Source organism: Cyanistes caeruleus, chromosome 21, assembly GCF_971803275.1.
Source record: "Cyanistes caeruleus chromosome 21, bCyaCae1.hap1.1, whole genome shotgun sequence".
In the NCBI taxonomy this organism is placed as follows: Eukaryota; Metazoa; Chordata; class Aves; order Passeriformes; family Paridae; genus Cyanistes; species Cyanistes caeruleus.
Genome location: NC_141721.1, coordinates 5,064,341 through 5,083,584, shown reverse-complemented (window position 1 = coordinate 5,083,584; position 19,244 = coordinate 5,064,341). Strand labels below are relative to the sequence as shown.

The window sequence follows — 19,244 nt, the reverse complement described above, 5'->3', positions numbered from 1 at the left end:
GAGGTGTGTGTGTGGTATGGTGGGAACAGAGGCTGTTGTATAAGTTCTGTGTGTGGGTTGGAAGCAAATGTTTGAGTTGCTTTTGTGTGAGATGTGACTCTCCCCTGTGTGGTGCCCTGAGCATTATGAACATACAGTCATCCAGAGCACGTTGCCTTCTATTTTTGATACTGTGAGGCACTTTCCTTCTTGCCAGTGTCAAATGGAAATGGTTGGAAGGGGTGAGGCAACAGCCTGGGAAGTGGAAACTTAAAGGGGGCACTGCAGGACTTGGAGGGCTCCAGCACAGGTCTGTCAGTGATGAGGGATTCAGAATCAACAACTGGTGTCAGGTTGGAAAACAGGATGGGGAACAATGCAGCATACACCAGATAATGTTTGCTTTCAGGACACAGAACTGCATTCCTCCTCTGGGGAAACTGGGAGTGTAGGCAGACAGCCTTTCAAGGGAGAATACTTGGGCTTGCTGAGATTAATCGCAAAAGCTCTTTTATTGCAGCATGAAGGCGTAAGATTTGCAAGTTGTGTCTTTGTGCAGCAGAGCAGGGAGCCAGTATCCCTCCCAATATCACCCTTTCCATTTGGGCCCTACCATTGCAGATTACTGTGGAGGGATCTAAACACCCCTGGGGTCCAGGATCTTGCCAATGAAGAGGAGGGTTCCAGTGGTATCATCCCTCAGTACGAGAAGGAAAGGCCTGTCCACATGGTATTCTATGGGGAAGGTCAGACGAGCAGCATCGGCCCCAGGGTTTGGTGTGGATCTTTCCCCATCCTCACTAAGCTCCAGCATTGCTTTATGTTGCACATGAGATAATCTCAGAGGTTTGGCAGAAATCTTGGAGAAATCAGGTGATGTGAAAAGTGATTGGAGCCCTGGAGAAAAGAGAGAAAGTTCCATTAGCTGAAGGCATGGATTGCAGAAGGAGGAGCAGCACTGCTAATGTGTGACCCACGAGGGGAGGGAGCTGCTTGGGCAGAGTTTTCTGAGGGAACAGGGAGAAGCAGCTTTCACCTGCTGAGATTCACCTGCAATCTCAGCAGCACTGTTTGAGCTTGGTGGAGGGATGTGATAAAAAGCTGAGAAGGCCTGGATGAAGGTGATCTGAGATCGCCACAACCATAACTAACAACCCACCAACTTCATATTCTGAGAGCAGCTCAACTGCTTTGAGCCCTGGCAGCCTGCAAAGGGGGTGTGATGCACATACTTGTCTCCTTTAGTGTGCTGCCAAGTGCCTCTTCATGGTTCAGCTTTAGTTTGGGCAGGCTCAGCACAGCATGGACGGTCTTCAGCTCTTTGTCCACATCATGGACAAACTCAGAAGTGAGGCTTTCCTCAATCAGAGTCATGTTCTGGGTCACCTTTGTGGGCAGGAAGAACATGGCACTGATTCCCTCTGTCAGGGGCAGCTGGGCAATCTGCAAGGCCAGAAATAAGAGATAAGAAAGGGTCACATTAGTAATAGTTTTACCCATTCTGTACCAGGCAGAGGCCTGATTCTCAGGCTGGAATCTCAACCTTTTCAGTGAACATTCTGTCTTTTTCCCTGTTTGCCTTTATCTGACATGATGCTTCCTGACACTTCTGGTTTTTTCCCCAGGCTTTCATCCATCCTTGCTGCGCTCTTCCTGCTCTGGAAGTGCTCTCTCACCTGCAGCATTGCTTTGGGGAATTCTCACTGGAACACCTTTGAGTTCATGCTCCAGGGAAAGACTAGTTGAAAGAGGTAGAGGTGGAAAAGTTTTGAGAGGTGTGGCCTGCCCTTCTTGCCCAACTTTAAGTCAAGCAATACAGGCTGGTAGGACCTGGGCATAATTTAAATTTTGGATTGCTTGTGACATAGCCTGGGTAGAAGCAGGATACCCTAAGAATCAACACACTGCCTTTCAAAATAGGGATTGCAAAAGTAGCTGATGGGAGGAGCAAGGCTGGAATGGGTTAACAGGTAGGTGTAGCTGAACCTACTCCTCAGTAGGTTTAGGAGATCTTGGGCAATATTGGCTGTCTGACCTTGCAGTTGAGTTCTGAGTCGAAACCATATCTCAGGATGGCTTTGGGGTCTGACATCATGGACACCTTCACAGTTCTGTCCTCGTCCAGGTGGAAATCCTTCAGGGCAGTCTTCTTGGTGTCAAACTTGGTTTTCCATGTCCCTGTTTTATAAGAGAGAAAATGGAGGATTTTCTGGAATAATAACATATGGAAGCAGGCTTATGCCTGTGGCTGAATAATCTTGTGCTTTAATATGCAGTATTTGTGCTTTAAGGAGTTGAGGCATAACAGGGATAGAAATAGACTGATTGGAGCTACTGATTTACTGCCATCCTTGGTCCCTCCTTTTCATCTGAGAATTGGCTAAATGGCAAATAAATAATCAAGCCAGTGTATGGGTGGAGTAGCCACTGGGAAGTTGATGTCTACTTATGTAATTACAAAACTATTTTAAAGGGTAACAGTTGTGTCAATGGATATAAAGTACTTCTCTCCACACCCTTTATTTTGCTGCCTGTCTCTAAGCAATAATTCTCCAGGACACTGGCTTACAGCGTGTGTAAGAACAGCTCTCTAACATCAAACTGTTCCTTCTACAGTGGTAAGAAGGCACAGAATGCTTCAAGCTGTTCCTTCCCTAAATGGTAATATCCTGTCTCTGAATGGAGTTTTGTGAGCTCAAACTTTCTTCTCTGATTCTTACTGCAAACAGGTCAAGATTCAGCTTCCCAAGAGTAATAATTCCTCCCTCAGGACTATTTTTGTTCAGGTAGTGTTCTTTATTTTTTCTTCTTTACTAAACATTCTCAAACACTTTCTTCTCACGCTCTCTCCTTGATACCTGTTTGCTTTATTGGAAGTGGGAGCATTCCTCCACATCTCCTCCAACACGTGCTTAATGGACTTTTTCTGTGCCCAAGCACACAACATTCTTACCCTTGAAGAAAGCAGCCCCAGCAAGGAGAATACTGACATCTGTGGGCATGTCCTTCATGAACCTCATAATCCTTCCCTTTGTCTGCTGTCGGACCCAGGTGTTGATTTCTTGGAGGTCCAGCTGGGTGTTGCCACTCAGTGCCCTTGGTCGCATCTTGTAGGACTTCTCCAGCTGGCTGTGAAATCCAGGCCTTGCCCTGAGTCCTGGGGAATAAAAACATGGATACTGAAGCTAGCTCCCCTATCCAAACAATCTCTACGCAGCAGGTGGCAATCCAAAGCCCAGCAGCAGGTCTCTCATAAAATATCTGTGCCTGTTTGTCTACAGAAACCTGCTTTGAAGAGGAATATCTGAAAGCACATTAAGGAAACTGATCCAAATCCTACAGCCACCCATACTGGAGCATGGGATAACTCTCTTCTGAAAACTGAAAAAAGGAGATAAGAACTGAAGGCTTGGACACAGCCATTCCTACATCAGCCTTTCTTCTTTCCCCAGCCTGCTTTCTGAGTACAGCTTACTCAACCTATTGGATTCTTGGAACCAGCAGGTTCCAAAAGATAGCTCTTAGCATTCTCAGCAGATGTTTATTGCATGCCAGAAGCAGACATTTCAAATAGCTCTGCAAGGAATTAAACAAAGGAATATGGCTGAGTGTTATCACAAATAGAAAATGTGATCTGTGGTTCCTGGAAGCCAGCAACACCTGCCAGACAGCCTGGAGTGAAGGCAAAATTATCAGCAAGTTTCTTGTAGGTCTTCTGTGAGTTAACTGTTCTGTCACCAATGTCTTTGTGTGCATGTCTGGTCTTTTATTTAAGTGCACACAAACTTTCCAGGCTTTTTCTGGAACAGCAAGAGCATTCCATGACTTGTCTGCATCCTGGCTCAGCAGAATATCAGAGCCAGAGCTGTTAGTGCTGTGTTACTGTGTTTTTATCAATATAGGCACACCAAAATAACTACTGCTGATAGCTTTTTAGGTAAAATTTTATAGAGGGGAAGAAGGACTTTTACTTTTCTCCAGGATGATCCGAGAGGCACTTTTCATGCTCTTCTCTGGCCCAGTCACGCTGCTCAGCAGGTCCTTGTAGGTGTCGTGGACCTCAGCCTTGTTGAGCAGATCATAGAAGAGGGCGCGAGAAATCACATTTTCAGTTCGTTCTCCAGCCCCTGCCAACGACCAGGAAAACATGAGGGAAAGGCTGCCAAGCCAGAGGGTGAGTGTGGAAATGGGGCAAAGAACTCACCAAGTGAGAGACCAGAAAGTGCAGTAGCCAGGCTGAAGGGAGACAGCAGCACGTTGGCCGTGGCTGTCCGGCTGGACTGCTGGCGGTACAGGTCATAGCCAAAGTTGGAGACTGCAGCTGCCAGCTTGTTCACAGGGCTTTTGTAGAATGGATCTTCCTCTTCCTCGCCAGCATTGGCTCCATCAGCTGTGGCAGAGTTCTGGCAGGTCCAGGAAGTGCTTTGGTTAGACTTTCAGGAGTGGTAAACACTTCATAGGCAAACAACTACAGATATTCTTCTATGACCTACAGAAATATTGACTTCATCTTAAAGAGAGTGTGGAACAGTTACTTTAATGCCAAAGGCAGCGCTGAGTTTGAAATTCTGCCTCCTGGTCATCCCCTGATGTAACTACTGTGGTTTTATCCAGGTAAAGCAGGAGTTAGGCTCATTATGTTGCTAAATAAAATCCCAGTAATTTAGGAGGGTAGTGCTTAATCCTTCAGTAAGACTCTCTAAAATTAAATTACCTGTTCCACACCTCTTTCCCTTGCTCTCTGCATATGGTGTCTCACTCACCTGCTCAGTAGCTGAATTCTGGGTTCTGCTTGGGACAGTTAAGAGGCCCAGGAAAAGGAGAACCACTGGAATCTGCATGCCTGGACCTACAGAGTAAGAATATGACAGAGACAGTTCAAGCAATCAGGTAAATGCATCTCTACCACAACTCTGCACTGTACCTAGCTGTGACAGAAGCTGCAGTGACAAATGCTGCTGCTTGACCTTCCAATTGTGAAACACACACCTGATCTGAGCCAGATTTCCTTCTCTAGTTGGAAGTATTCAGCCAGACTGGCCCCAGTGACTTTAAAACTGGGCAGGCACATGGTGCGGGTGTGCCTGAGCACAAAAGCAGATGTGTGTGGCCCAAACCACACTGATGCTGGCAATTACTGAGTGCCAAGGTCCAGAAAAGCACCAAATCACTACTTCTGAGTCTTAGGCTTCAAAAAAAATTAAGACTTCATTTATAAAAGGTACCAAATCCATATTGTTGAATGGGGTAGAAGGCAACACTGACTGGTTACTGCTTTAATACACAAATTACCTGCCTCAGGCAGTAGTTTGCTGTTTCTTGTGTCTACATGTACCTGTGTCCATCCTTTGCTTCTTATTTGCAATCTGATGAGGTAAAATAGAAGAGCTTTCTTAAAAGACAATAAGGAGACCTAGAGAAGTGAAAGGCAGTGCTTGGCTTATTCAACATTTTTAATGGAGGTGGGAAAAAAGCACCGAACTCCCCAAAGCTGTTCTTTCTGTAGAATCCACTTTTCATCACTCCAGTACTGGGATGAGTGGCCCTTCCAGACAAATCTGTCTGGTCCAGAGGGCACTGAGTAACCCAGGGCTTTGCTGTGGGTAAACCAGAGCTACTGAAGTGTTCTGTCCCCAAGAACAGACGCCACTGAGGCTGGTCTGAAGCAATGTTTAGATAGATTCCCAGAAATTAAAGGAAGAGAGTTGTATTTAACTAACCCCTGTCATCCTAGGCAACTAGAGAAATCAGAGGAAGAACATGTGTTTCAGATTAACTTCAGCTACAAAGAAAACATGCCTGCTGCTAGAAATACATGTGGCGACAACAGCCCCAGCTCAAGACCCTGTTCAGGCAGAGTGAAAGGCAGTTTGCTGTTGCCCTTCCCTGCCTTTTCTTCTGGAGGGAGCTCTCCCTCGGAGAAAAAAGCATCACACAGGAGGTTTAAACTTTGATCTGTGTTCAACACAGAAGTGGTAACCTCTTTCCCCTGTGAGCTTGCATCCTGTAACCTGCTGCCATCCCAGCTGCAGAATAGGTGAGGTTTGTGGTGCAGAAGATGTGGATCAAGAGGATTTATTATCTGGTGTATCTGGTGGTGTGATAGTGGATATAATGCTGGGATTGCTCCCATCATTCCAGAGATTTACAACGAACAGGCACCATGATGAAAGAGAGATGCCAGAAGTCCTGCATGAGTCTAAGTCAAAAGGCCTTAGTGAGGGCTCTGTGAGGATGCCTCTACCAAGCTGCGCTCTGCATGCTGAGAGGAAGAGGTTTGGCCCGGTCTAACTTAGAGCTGAAGCTTTTCCATGGAGCATAACCTTTTCTCTGAAGAAAAATAAAATAATCTCAACACAACCTCTGCTTCCAGCTCCACTGAGCTCCTGGGAGCATGGGAACAGAGATTGGTTTTGCAGATTGTATTGTTTTTGCCAGTACTGTCACCAGCTTCATATTTCTCAGACTTCGCCAAAAAGCAATTTCCATTTTAAAAAGACAAAGCCTTTTGCGTTTGAATTGGCCTGAACATCTGGATTCTATTTGTATTTCTCTTAGCACACAGCCAGAAATGCAGAGAAAAGAATTTGGTTGGATCGGAGGTGGGATGGTTTCAGGCATGATATTAAAATCTGTGGCTGGCTTGAAGGAGAAGAGAAGGAGCAACAGCGAGTGATGTTACAGTCAAAAGGTATAGGAAGAAAACCTTGAGAAATGAGCTGGGAAGGAACTTTATGTCTGGGACTTGTCAATTTGTGAAGGCCTGCAGGTGCAAAGGAAATATTTTACTTTCCACCTAGAGTGGAACAAGTCTCTCCCATCATTTATAAACACTTGTGACTTGAGGTGCTGTGAAACAAGACCCATGAGTTGAGACTGCTCGCTCTGCTTGTTCCACAGCACCAGCTCCTGGCACATCCTGCAGCCACCAGCTCCAGAGGATTTGGCTGTCACACCATCACGGACAAAAAACGTGTTCCCAGCTGCAGGGCAGATGCTTGAAAGGCAGAAAACCCACCCCAATTCCCGAGCACAGCTCAGCCCCGGGGGCACAGCTGATGCTGGTGGCTCCCCATCCTTGGTGAGGTCTCTTGGTAGGAATCCCACCTGCAGAAGAACCATTCTTCCCATTTCCCAGATCCTCTGAGAGCTGCCCAGCCTCAGCCCCTGCCCCGTGCTCCCCTGGCTGCTGGCAGTGGCACAGGCGAGCTGTCCCTGAGCTGTCCCTTACCTGGGGCTCCTCTCGGCCGCTGCTGTCGGGGCTCCCAGCGGGTGCGAGTCGAGGACAGTGCAGCTTTGGTGCAGCCACATCTGCTTTTTGCTGCTTCCCCCAGCCCAGCCTTCGGCAGGCTTCAGGTTACAGCTTCCCAGGGCTCTCTTAAAGTGCTCTGCTCCCATTTTCTGCCCCTGCCACCCTCACCCTGAATTGCATTATTTTTTCAACCCTTTTTTTCCCCCAAAACAAATCCCCGTGCTAAGGGCAGCCTGGTGGGTAAAGCACAGGTAGGAAAGGCAAACACTCCCTGCCCTGATTGAGCAAGTCTTTTATGCCAGCAGTTCTGCCATAGGTCACATCAGGGAATTCCTTCTGTCTCAGAGGTATGGTTAATGCAGTAATGTTTAATGGATTTATAGATTTATGTCCAAGATTTAATGGAGAGACTGTAGAAACAGGATTCTGTTGTTTGAGGCAGTTAAGATGCTGGGAACTGCTTGTATCCAGTGATAGTTAACGAGAAATCATTAACTGGCTTAAAGTTTTTGGCTGAAAAGGAAGAGGCTAGAAAGCCAAGGACTTGTTAAAAAAGAAGATGAATTAATAGAATCTTGTAGAAGCTTTCAGAATGATAAATGACATGGAGAAAGGAAAGGGACAGAGGAGTTCCATTATTACTTTCCACAGAAGGCTCAAGGGGAGCACCCACCTGTGCACATTTAAATCAAGGGAATGTATTTTTAAACACGTATCAAATTGTAAAACTCATTATAACTGAATATTGCAGAAGATGAAAAATAGATTAGAGGGTAAAAAACCCAACCCAAACCAAATTAGTTTAAGAAAGGTCCCCTGAAGGCTACCAATGGCCAGCTGGGCAATACAGCCGGAGAACAGTGAGCTTTCCTTGTCCTTTGCCATTCTTTTCTTTTCCTCAGCCATGGATAGCTGAAGGACCAGGATACTGGGCTAACTGGACCATGGCTAACCAGTTTTTCTGTTTGGAAATGCTAGAAAGGTCGTGATGTCAGGGCCCCCAGTCTGGGACATCTCTTTGGGCTTTCTGCCAGCAGGTAAGGAGGAGTTCCATGTGAGCAGTGAGCTCATCCAGTCCCTTAGCAAAGGGAAAGGATGTGCCCAGGGATGCATTAGCTGCTGGTTTTGCAAGCCAGGAAAGCAGATCAGGTGTGCCCTGTGGTTAGTCAGTGCTTTAAAGGCAGCCCCTCCTAACAGCAGGGGTAGCAGCTCTGCTTTCAGCTGCTTCTCAGCTTGCTCTGTGCGAAATCATCTGCAGAGAAAAGATTGTACTTGTTAGTCTTCCATTCTCAACCCAGGAATGGGTGTGTTGGCTGTAGAGATGTTTCCTGGTGGTTTTCATGTCTTTGTGGTACCTTGTTTGTGGCGTTAAAATGCCCTTTATGGAGGGACCAGTAGAGAAGTTTTCATGTCTTGTCTCTGTCTTCAAATGAAAATTCCATCTGTTTAAATACAGGTTTGGTTTTAAAACCATTTAAATCAGAGTGGTAGTTTCATAGAATGTTTTTGCAGACCAAAGCCAGCTTTATTCCTGTAGGAGAAGGGTATCCCTGAAATGGTGCATTAGACTCATCTAACAAAATCAGTTTTGTTAAATCAATACAAGCATTTTCCGGTTGTTGTGGTTTGGTTTCAGCATGCTCTCTGACAGGGTTCACCTCTGCTGTGGAAGTAGTGGTGATATGAATTTGCTCTAGGTAAGGAAAAAAGTACATCTAATATTAAAGAAACTGGGACTTATTTGATATTCTGAGCCAGTGGTGCAGATGGATAGAGCAGACACCCTGTGCTAGTCATGTCTTTTCAGAATACAGCTCCGTCAAAATGAAAGCTTTAGCAATGCAAAGTGGAAACTCCTGAGCAGAAACATTAATATTACTTTGCATTTTACAAACTGCCTCTTCTGGAAAGTCAGTGGAGTGAAAAAGAGTCTTATGGTTGGTGTAACTGATAATTTGTTGAGCGAAGCACAGTCGTGGAGGGCTGCTGTACTGTCAAATAAGATGAAATTAATAGTTTGACAAGAATAGCTTGGAGGAGGAGTGATGGCAGCAAGACAGAAAATAGGAAATAAGAACCAAGCTGTTCAGGAAACTGAAAACAAGGGAAAAAACTTTATAAAAGCGGGAGCTGGAGGGCAGAGGCGTGAAAAGGAAAAGTTGAACTTCAAATTTTGCAGTGGTTGCAGTGCAACAGGGTGGCATTTAGGGAGGTTACAGTAGCCAAAGAAGACTTACCTAAGGCATGGAATGGTATTTCTGAATGCTAGGAATGAATCTGTATAAATAAATAAGCTAAAATGTTCCCTGTGGGCTAGAGCTGTGCCCTCTAGTAAGAAAGGCTGACTTCTTGTGGGTTTACTTGTTAAAATTGCAGGTCTCTGTAATTACAGCCTCTTTCTGAAGGGTTTGTGTCATTACATTGGTTAGAGGAGTAGGCATTATCTTCAGCCATTCTTCCCCTTTTAGACTGGAAGAAATGCATAATTGGAGGTTGGAGCCAGGACTTTTCATTCCCCAAAGTCGCCTGCATCCCTGAAATTCATGGTTAGTGAGTCAGTCCTGCTCTTATGCCAGCAGATGGTGCAGACTATTCAGGGACGGAGGCTCCCAGAAGCACTCTGCTCCTTCCTTTGAGGGAAGGCAGCCTTCCCAAGCGAGGAAAACACTGCCAGAAGGATGGCCCTTGGGCTCCCTAACTGTTGCTCTGCAAGAACAGAGCACTGTCCTTTCTACCCAGCAGCTGAGGGGGTTTGGAAGCAGAAATTACTATGGACAGGAGTTGTTTTGTACAGAAGTACTCATGAGTTAGCCCTGTATTTTTAAGTGGTAGGATGGCTTGGTTGGGTGGAGGGACCCCAAAATTCCTTGATAGAATCATAAAATGGTTTGGTTTGGAAGGAACCTTAAAGATCATCTTGTTCCAACCCCACCTTCCACTATCCCAGGTTGCTCTAAGCCTGTCCAAGCTATCCATGGACATTTCCAGGGATGGGGCAGCCACAGCTTCTCTGGACAATCTGTGCCAGGGCCCCATGGGCTTTTAGGGCACAGCTGCTTTGGAACAAGGACCCATCTCTGGAGGTTTGATGGGCTCTGCCCATCTCAGACCAAAGGGCAGTTATAACAAGACATTTGCCAAAACAAAAGCAGTAACGTTCAGCTACAGGTGTCAAAATCTTCCCTCCTTTCCCTGGAAGCCGTGGATGCTGCGGAGCCAGGAGTATCCCAGTGAAGAACAAATCACAGATAAAAGATGCCAGATCAGCATCGTTCACCCTCTGAGCATTTGTCAGGTTTTACTCAGGAGAAAGGTTAAGGGCTCTTACATCCTTGCTTATCCCTGTATTGCTGCTCACAGGCCAAACGCCCTCCTGACCCCATGCCACAGAGCTCATGCCCTAATTCAGGGAATTCTGCCATCTCACAAAGCCAGCTCTGACCCAGAGAGCATCCATCCCCAGCACACTTGGCAGGGGAGATGCCCAAACTTGTTGGACTCGGTCCTTGGAGAGTCTTTACAGATTTGACATTTCACCTCACAGCCCCTGTTGTTCTCTGGGACAAGGTATAGCAGATACCTTGCAAGGTAAAAGCAGATCCTGTGCCAGAGCCCCTCCTCTCTTTTCTTCTGACCTGCCCAGAATTTTTTCCTCCCAATCTTTGCAATTACTAAATTTCTGTGCCATTTTCCTTTCTCTGTTGGGTCCTTCAATGCAACACTTTCAGCAATTTTATTCTGCTTTATTATTTATTATTCTGCCAACATAAAAATTACTAAAAAACACTTTATAAAATATTCCTTGAAAAATCTAGCATTACCCAGCCTCTAGAGGAAGGGCTGGAGAGAAGGATCTAAAGGGAGGGGTTTCCTACTGCAAAGCCTCCTACATCAGATCCAAATAGCCAAGGAGTGGGAAAAGGGAATCTTTGACAAGAACCCATGCCTGGAATTGGCTGTGACTCATCCTAGAGAAGACAACTGGTTTCCAGTCCAGTTGCTCTGGAGGTCGATGTCTAGGTGGGCACAGATGGTTTTCAGAGGAACACTGAGGGATTCGTGTTCCCAAGAACTGCGGAAGGAAGAGCCACATTAATACATCCCTGGCTGATGTCCAAGCTGCCAGATGCTAATGATGATTCCAGGCTACAGGGGACTCTTATAAGATCTTAATGAAGACTCTAATAACAGTCTGGGGACAAGAAAGTCTCCCTTCCATGACTGAGAGCCCTGGAAGGGAAATCCAGGCAGAACAAGCTTTACAGGTTCAACAGAGGGGAGCCTCAGCCTGGAGAAGCTCATCGGGTCTGGAATGGGCTATCCCAGGACTGGTCTCTAGGGATCTATAAAGGAAAACAGCAAGGAATTGCCCCCTGTGGCCTCAGAGGGGCAGGAGGTCTCTCTCAGCAGGTGCAGAGGGTCAGGCAGGAGTCCCAGAACACTCAGGCTCTGCCCTCTGTTATTTGGGCACGTGGTGCTCGTTGGCATCTGTGGCTTTGCGTGAGTCCCAAGGCTCTCGGATCTGGGGAGCAGCATCTGGGCTGGGGTTCCGGACACTGCCAATGAAAAGTGGGATCCCTGTTTCATCCTCAAAGATGATGAAGACAAAGGGCCTGTCGAGGCTGAAGGTAGAGAACGATCGTGACACCGCGATACTGGTGGCAGCAGATGCTTCCACCCCATCTTCTTTAAGCTCCAGGGTGGCCTGGTGCTGTACACTGGACACAATGAGAGGCTCCTCTGTGATCTTCTGGAGATTTGGGCTCGTGAACAGCTCCTGGAGGCCTGCAGAGAAATAAGACCAAGTTGGTGCCACGAGTTCTGAGTTTTCTCAAAGCTGTCTGAAGAAAGCAATTCCCTGATCTGTCGCTCCACGTGCTGCCCACCATGGACAACTGGAGAACTGACAGGCAACAGAAACAAAAATTCCACCTCTTTAAGAATAGTAGTGTAAGAACTTGAAGTCATCCTTTAAAAGCAGCAGCAAGTCTGGAGACTCTTTCTAGCTAGGCTGGAAACACTTATACTGAGACTATTTTTTTAAGCAATTCTAAGCAAAACAAAGTGAACTCTTAAATTATTCTAATCTGGAAAGGCAGCACCTGGTGTTTTATTTCAGCTCCAGGTTTTGTGATCTGCATTTTCTCTGTTGGCAATTTCCATGTCCTGGACACTGAATTAAAGGACAAAGTAAGAGACTGAGATTGATGCACAGGAGAAGTTTGTTTTGGCTACAACAGGGAGAACTTGTAAAGACTGTGAGAAGCTGTGAGCGCTGCCTTGTCTGTAGTATCATCTAGTTGGAGCAAAACATTTGGTGCCAGGCAAGCAAGGAGTAAGGAGGAGGAGAGGAAGAAGAGCTGGGAGAGTTTGGAGCTCTGGAGCAAGCTGTGAGGTACAGCTTTAGAAACAAGGGTGGCAGCTTTTGGTGGCAGCAGCCAGACTGATCAGCTCCTCTTGTTCTGTGCAAACCCTGCTAGAGGCCTTACCCAACTGGCTGAGAACCTGGTTGAGTTCCAGCTTGTAGTCCAACTTTATTTTGGGGATCTTCACCATGGTGGGCACCTCTCTGGGGAAAAGCCTGCACAGTTCTTTGTAAGGGAAGTTCTCCAGCACGTGAGAGGTGTTCCAGGTGTTCTGGTTCGGTACGAGGACCACGAAACTCACATTACTCTTAAAAGGAAACTTGGCTACCTGGAAATAAAACCAGCCAGAGAAGAATTTAGGGAAAAGGAAGGGAAGTCCAGAAAGTGATGCTTTTAATTTAGTCTTTTGGTCTTAATTGGTCTGCAGGGCCACTCTTGCTCTTGGGTGAAAATAGCCTGGTGAGAAGGAGGGATCTGATTTCTCCAGAGGAGAATCTGTTGGAATAACAGCTTTAGATTTTAGTATTAGCCACTGGCTGGTGAAGATTGAGCACATGGCAGAGTGAAAACCCACATTGCCCCACTCTGGAGCCTGAAAAACTCCAACAGCACATTGTCAGAGGGAATTCCTTTCCATATTTCCTCATTTATCTTTAACTCAGGGCTTTAAAACTCTATTAATTCCCAGTTAGTCAGAATACCTCTTTGTGGTTTTTCATAGAGATTAAAACTGAAAATTCAACATTCTTGCTTGAAGCAAGGACAAAGAATGATTATTAAATTTTTGTGTGCTATGCCTGTTAAAAAAAAAAATGTTTTTTTTGGAGAGAATGCTTGCAGTTAGTAGAATACCACAGCAAGAGGAAATTCCAAGGAAAATTTGCAGTGCTCCTGAGAGATCCCTACCTCAATATCCTGGGACTCCAGTCTAAACCAGCTCAGGGGGTACTCAGCATCTTTCATCATCTCAACTGGGACCACAAACTCACTGTCAAGGTGGAATACATCTGGCCCAGTGAAGCTTGCATTAAATTTATTCCTCCAAAACCCTGTAAAAATAAAAGTTTTGAAATTAATGAAGTTAAATTTGGGTAGAAAACCAGAAACTGCTGAGCTGGCACTCTTCCTATCTTGAGTTCTCTAACAAGGCCAATAGTGACCAGGGAAGTGAAAATACAGCAAAGAGAAGTCAGTAGCAAGGCTGGAAGAGCCCTAACAGCAGGAAACTCTTATCATCCAGAAAGAAACTATGGAATAACAAAGAGAACATGGGTTAATCCTCATGCCTCAGCGTGGGAGGCTACTGAAGGCTATGGAGATAAAAGAAACTATGTTTGTGCTTTGAAAAATGGGGAGTATTGCCTCTGTGCTGCAGAAGGGGAAACACTGCTCCAAGACCAAGGTAAAACGTTTGTAGATTTACACTGGAAGTGTTTGGTCTGTGCATAGCCCTCAGGGAATTAAAAAAGGAAGATGTGGCCGACCACTGTGCTGTAGTCAGAGAGAAATCCACAGAAGCTGCCTCTGAGCTCTGTGGTGGGTGTGCAGTGAGCTGCAAACCACCTGGTTCATCATTTAGGTTAGAAAAGACCTTTAAGATCACTGAGTAGATGAGCAGGGATGTGCCACTGCCTGGGATCCTGAACCAGGAGGCAAAGATACTGCAGGTCCCACCTGCTGTGTCCTGGCTCTGCTGTCAAGTAACATTTTTAGCACATGTGAAGCAGTTGGGAATCATTACTGTAAAGAAATCTAAGCAAGAGGAACAGCAGATGCACAAGAACAAGCAGATTGCCTAGCAGGAAGCGAGGAGAGGAGATGCTGTTCAGCTACAGGGCTTGCAGAAAAGTGGAGTTCTAACTATTCCCTCTTGAAAAAATAAGGAAGGCCTGTGGAGCTCACCGTGGAAATAGATGGCGTTGAGCAGGAGCATCACTGTGTTTTCAGGGAGCTGCTGGAGGAAGGAGGGAATTTGCCCATGAGTGGCTTTCTTTACCCAGTTGTTTATGGCCACGAGGTCATCCTGACTCATCCCAGAAAGGGTCATGGGCTTTGCTCCATAGAATTTCTCTGAATCCTCCAGGAACTTCTCTTTCACCTCAAACCCTGGCAGAGGGGAGGAATGATGGGAAAGGTTTGCTCAGTGTGATATGACACTCCCCAAGAGGAGGAAGTAGGGGAAATTGATGTCTCCAGTGTGATTCCATCGCTCTGTGTGACTGGGAGGTTTATCCTACACCAGTCCAGTCCCCCTGGGGCTCCTCTCACCTTTCTGCAGGCACAGACGTGACCCAAGGCTGAGGGTGGACTCTGTGAGCCTCCTGCGAAGGGTGCCCAGCATGTGGTGGAGGCAGGGCACTGACTCCAGGTGCATCACCTCCAGCAAATGCTTCTCTGTCTGATTTGCTGCTCCTAAAAATCAAACTCCTGTTAGGTCTCATGCCCACCAAGTGGAAAACAGGGATGTTACTCTGGCTGCCTCTTGTTAGAAACACACCGTGCCTCACAGAAGAGGCTGGAGAAATCTGAGAGTCGGAGCCTCAGAGGGCAGCTTCAATTGTAATCATGCCTAATTAAAGCTGCAGGAGCAAGGATAAGTGGAAGGGACTGTATTTCATTTGCATCTTGCACACTGGCTGCTCATGCCTCTGGGAGAGGAAACAGGGAAGGGCAGGGAATGGTGGTTTTGCCACTAAGAATTACCCAGTGCCAGGTGAGACAAGGCGAGGGCGATGCTGAGGGGGGACAGGACCACGTTGGTTCTGTTGGACTCCAGCTGCACCTCTCTCAGGAGATCAATGCTGAATCTCATCAAGCCATCTGCCAGCCTCTGGCTCTTCTTCCAAGTCATCTTACAGCTTTTATCTCCAGCCTCTCCTTCCTCTTCAGAAGAGGCATTTTCCCCAGGTGATTTCTTCCCACGACAGCCCCCAGCCTCAGCTACGGCTTCATCTTCTGAGTTCCAATCATCCATCGTGTCTGGCAGGGTGGTGGCGAATGCTGACACGGGTCCATGGTTCTCCTGGAAGCTGTCATAAGAAAATTCTACCAGCTTTTCCTTTGGCTGGGTTGGGATGGCTTCCACCAAATCCAGCTGTGCAATTCCAGAGCTTTTCACATCCTGGGGAGAAACAAGGATAGCACTGGGAAAGCAAAAGCACAGTGACACGCCCATGGGCTTTCACTGCACATCTAAATGGGCTGAGAAAATGGGACAGAGCTGGACTCCTCTGCTCTGGTGGTGGTTTTGCTTGAGTTTCCCTTTAACCCTGAGGATAATGATTTGAGGGAATGGCTTTGGAAAGGAGAAGGTTTTGTATCCTGTGGATACAAATGGACGCAGTGAGGGTCTGGCAGTGGTTCCTCCTCCATTTGTCTCAGGAAAGCTTGAGGGCAAGACCCACCAGCAGCACAGCATTTGTGCCACATGTGAAGGCACACATCCCGTGCCTTCAGCATTTACAGATCCATCGTCCTCAGCCTTGATTTCATCTCCTCCCCTCACACATTTTAGCAGTGCCCACCTGCCTCACACTGGTCAGTCCCGTCTCCTGTCACAGCCCTGTTTGGCTCAAGTCCTCCTCCAGGCATCTGTGTTTTCTATTCCATCCTTCTTCTCTCTAAATTTCCTCATTTTACAATCTTCTAAGCTTTAACACTGCCACTACTCCTCACATTTGTATGGTCTGAAACATCCCAGCTTAGTGGGTCGGATCAGCTACGGATTTTTCTCCGTCGTCCTCACAGCTGGTGGCTTCCCTCACCTTTCCTTTTCACTCAGAAATTAAATCATCCACCTGCCAGCCCCTGCACACACCAGCACTGATGTTAACTCCATACTCTGCTCAGTTATTTAGGGTGGAGCTTCCAACTAGGAGGAGCACAGCATTGGCAGCAGCTGGGAAAGATGAACTTTCTCATGGCACTGGCACTGCCTGGGCTCATCCTTTCTCAGGAAAATCTGCAAATCCCACAGCACAGCTTCAGTTCCCTTGGGTGGAACTCGTCAGTGCTTACCCTCAGCTTCCCGTCTTTGTCCGGGAAGAGACGCTGCTGGTCATTGGCATGTGCCAGCTGTGGGGAAAAAAATCAACAAAGAAACAAAGTCAGGTCCCTCTGAATTCCCAGAGTTTGTCTTCCCTGCTCCCACTGCAATCCCGGCTGTAGCAGTCCCCACAAGGCAGCGGCACAGGCAGGATTTTGGGATGCAGACCCAGGGGCAGTGGGGTCTGACATGGGGAGGTAGGAGTGAGGAGCTGGGAGACACTGCAAACCCTGGATTTGTTTAGAAAGGGGTCAGGCTAGTCTGGTACAAAATAATGGATCCTTTTGAGAGTGAGCAGTGGAGTTTTGCAATCTCAGTTCTGACAGGGATCCAGATTTAAAAGGGGGGAGGAGGAAAAACCTGCTTTTCAAAAAGCTCCTGTTAACTCCTGCAGGTCACGGTCACTAAATACAGCTGAGGTCAAGCTCCAAAAGAAAAGTTCCTACAGAAATATGAATAATAACATCCACAACTATTTTAGCTGGGTAAAAGATCAGAAACCTTGCTGGTGAACCCCCCAGCAGTGTCCTATTCCTATCTGCCTTCCAGGGCTTCTCTGGGTAGTATTTGCCCCATGGTCTGGCTCAGGGAGCCACCACATTTCCCTTGCTCATTGCTGAAGTAGCAACTTACCCTTGGGAGGCTGTGCAGAGCAGCCAGGCAGAGCAGCCCCCAGAGGAACCCCATTTTCCTGGAACAGAAGGACCAGCTGAGAGAGGAGATATTTCCAGCTGCGAGCTCAGCCTATTCAGGTCTACAGGGAGAAAATTATCAACCTGGCCAAACAGGTTGGCACAGGAGCTTGTGGAAAGCAATAAGAGATGAACAATGCTGCGAGGAAACAACACAGGGCTCCTGGGTCTGGTGCCAAGGCAGGGAAATCAGAGAGGAGCAGGGCCCCGCAGCAGAGCTGCAGCTACAGCCAGGCTCCGCTTGGATCCTGCCTGGCTGACCCTGCTGCCCTGGTTTCTCTGGATTGCAAATGGTATTTCCCTAATCAGTGCTGCACACACTGTGCCTCTGGAAAGAGACAAGAGCCTTTCTGCTCCTTTCCCATGGAAACCACCGAGATACAGGCACAGCATCCTCAGCTGTGCCCCAGGCTCTTGGGAGAGGAGATACTGACCTGCAGGTGCCCAGCGAGTGCTGTCTGGGAGGGGATTTGCAGGTAGAAGTGCAATACCAGAGCAGTTTCCCAGCATTATGTTCTGGGAGGAGGAGTCCTCCCCTTCCCAGCACTCATGTTCCCCCTTTGCTGGCAAACCCTGCCTCTCCCACCTCCGTGCTCCAGTTCCAGAGTGGGACAGTGGGAGCAGGGCTTCCAGGGTCACGGACAAAACCCCACCCATTCCCTGGCCAACGCTTTACCCAGCCGTTTTTCCCTTTCTGACAGAAATAAAATACCTTCTCTTTCCCATAAAACCTCCATGCCAAAGCCCAGCCCCCTGCATGGCGTCCACATTTAATTCCTGGGGCTGCTTTCCACTCTCCAAGCAGTCCTTACTTCACCCAGAACTGCTGGGCTGAGATCCCACTGGCAGAAGACAACTTGAGGCCATTTCACTCCTTCCCTTCCTTCACCCCAAATCCTGCAGTCACATACAACCCCAAACACCCCTTCTCCTCCCTGGTGGTGCCCATCCTTTAACTCTCTGCCAAATTCACCTCTCTCTCCCAGAGGGCCATTGGAGGAGCCCTCACTTCTATCAAATCCTTTGATTTGTCCCTTACCTGAGGTTGTTCATGTCCACGTTGGAGCTGGCACCTGCTTTAGCCTGTCCAGAGCTCTGCATGGGGCACACACAGCTCTGGTCCAGCCCTCCCTCCCAGCAGCGACCTTCGGCACCACCCCCTGTTTGAAAATTTGGCAGGCAAATATTGACCTACAGCATCCGGTTAAACATCTGTTTGGGGGAGAATTGTGAATTTGTGGTGCATTTGGAGATGGGGACGCACTTTTGGGCTGCTGAACCTTCAAGACAACCTTAACACTGAATTTACCAGATCCAAAACTCCCACCAGTAGAAGCAATTTGCAAGTGGCTCCACTTTACATACACTCCCCATGCTAGGAATATTCTCTTTTATTCATAAACTTCAGTGAAAACGCAGGGCTTGGTGTTTATTGACACAGGACTCTCTGGCTTGGGGATTTTCTTTGCTGAAACCCCCAGCTCTTCCCTCCTGGATCCCAGCTGCTGCTGCTGCACCCTGTGAGGCACTGGTTTGACAGAGGCCAGGTGCCCAGGGTGCCTTGGCTGCACACAGCAGGCTCTGATGGCCAGGCTGGGCTGAGCCCAGAGCAGCTGCTCCCTCCCTTGGGGCACAGCACGCCCCAGAGCTCTCCCAGGGCAGCTGGTCCCAGTGTCCAGGACATGCACACACTGCTTGAGCCACGGAGAAAAAGTCTTGGGGACGGGCAGGACTCCAGCAGTCCTGCCCTGGGTGGATTTGTGCTGCATGCAGAAGTGGTGGTGATCCTTCCAGCCTCTGCCCATGTCCTCAGTGGGAGAGGAGGCACTGAGGACCAGCAGGGAGCACCAACAGCATCTTCCACTCATCCATTCCTTGCAGCAACTCTTGGTTCCCAAGCTCACCCCAGA

The 19,244-nt window shown here is 47.6% G+C and overlaps 2 protein-coding genes across 5 annotated transcripts; both read right to left on the bottom strand.

Moving 5' to 3' along the window:
- Nucleotides 1-472: 472 nt before the first annotated feature.
- On the bottom strand, nucleotides 473-8,334 carry SERPINF1 (serpin family F member 1). 2 transcript variants are annotated; one of them, XM_023939217.2, is made up of 8 exons: nucleotides 7,211-8,334; nucleotides 4,743-4,828; nucleotides 4,184-4,382; nucleotides 3,951-4,106; nucleotides 2,933-3,136; nucleotides 2,015-2,157; nucleotides 1,212-1,422; nucleotides 473-876 (listed from the first exon to the last, which is right to left on the bottom strand). In XM_023939217.2, the coding sequence occupies exons 2-8, from the start codon at nucleotides 4,818-4,820 to the stop codon at nucleotides 617-619; spliced, it is 1,251 nt and encodes a 416-aa protein (XP_023794985.2). In that variant the 5' UTR covers nucleotides 4,821-4,828; nucleotides 7,211-8,334; the 3' UTR covers nucleotides 473-616. The 2 variants fall into 2 exon arrangements, with proteins under 2 accessions (XP_023794985.2, XP_023794986.2); XM_023939218.2 differs by lacking the exon at nucleotides 7,211-8,334 and adding an exon at nucleotides 5,272-5,386.
- A 2,628-nt stretch (nucleotides 8,335-10,962) lies between these two features.
- On the bottom strand, nucleotides 10,963-18,490 carry SERPINF2 (serpin family F member 2). 3 transcript variants are annotated; one of them, XM_023939214.2, is made up of 9 exons: nucleotides 18,374-18,490; nucleotides 17,276-17,333; nucleotides 16,615-16,671; nucleotides 15,301-15,718; nucleotides 14,866-15,009; nucleotides 14,500-14,703; nucleotides 13,504-13,646; nucleotides 12,721-12,925; nucleotides 10,963-12,016 (listed from the first exon to the last, which is right to left on the bottom strand). In XM_023939214.2, the coding sequence occupies exons 1-9, from the start codon at nucleotides 18,433-18,435 to the stop codon at nucleotides 11,691-11,693; spliced, it is 1,617 nt and encodes a 538-aa protein (XP_023794982.1). In that variant the 5' UTR covers nucleotides 18,436-18,490; the 3' UTR covers nucleotides 10,963-11,690. The 3 variants fall into 3 exon arrangements, with proteins under 3 accessions (XP_023794982.1, XP_023794983.1, XP_023794984.1); XM_023939215.2 differs by having other exon boundaries at nucleotides 17,276-17,396; nucleotides 18,374-18,456; XM_023939216.2 differs by lacking the exon at nucleotides 18,374-18,490 and adding an exon at nucleotides 17,769-17,971.
- Between the last annotated feature and the right edge of the window lie 754 nt (nucleotides 18,491-19,244).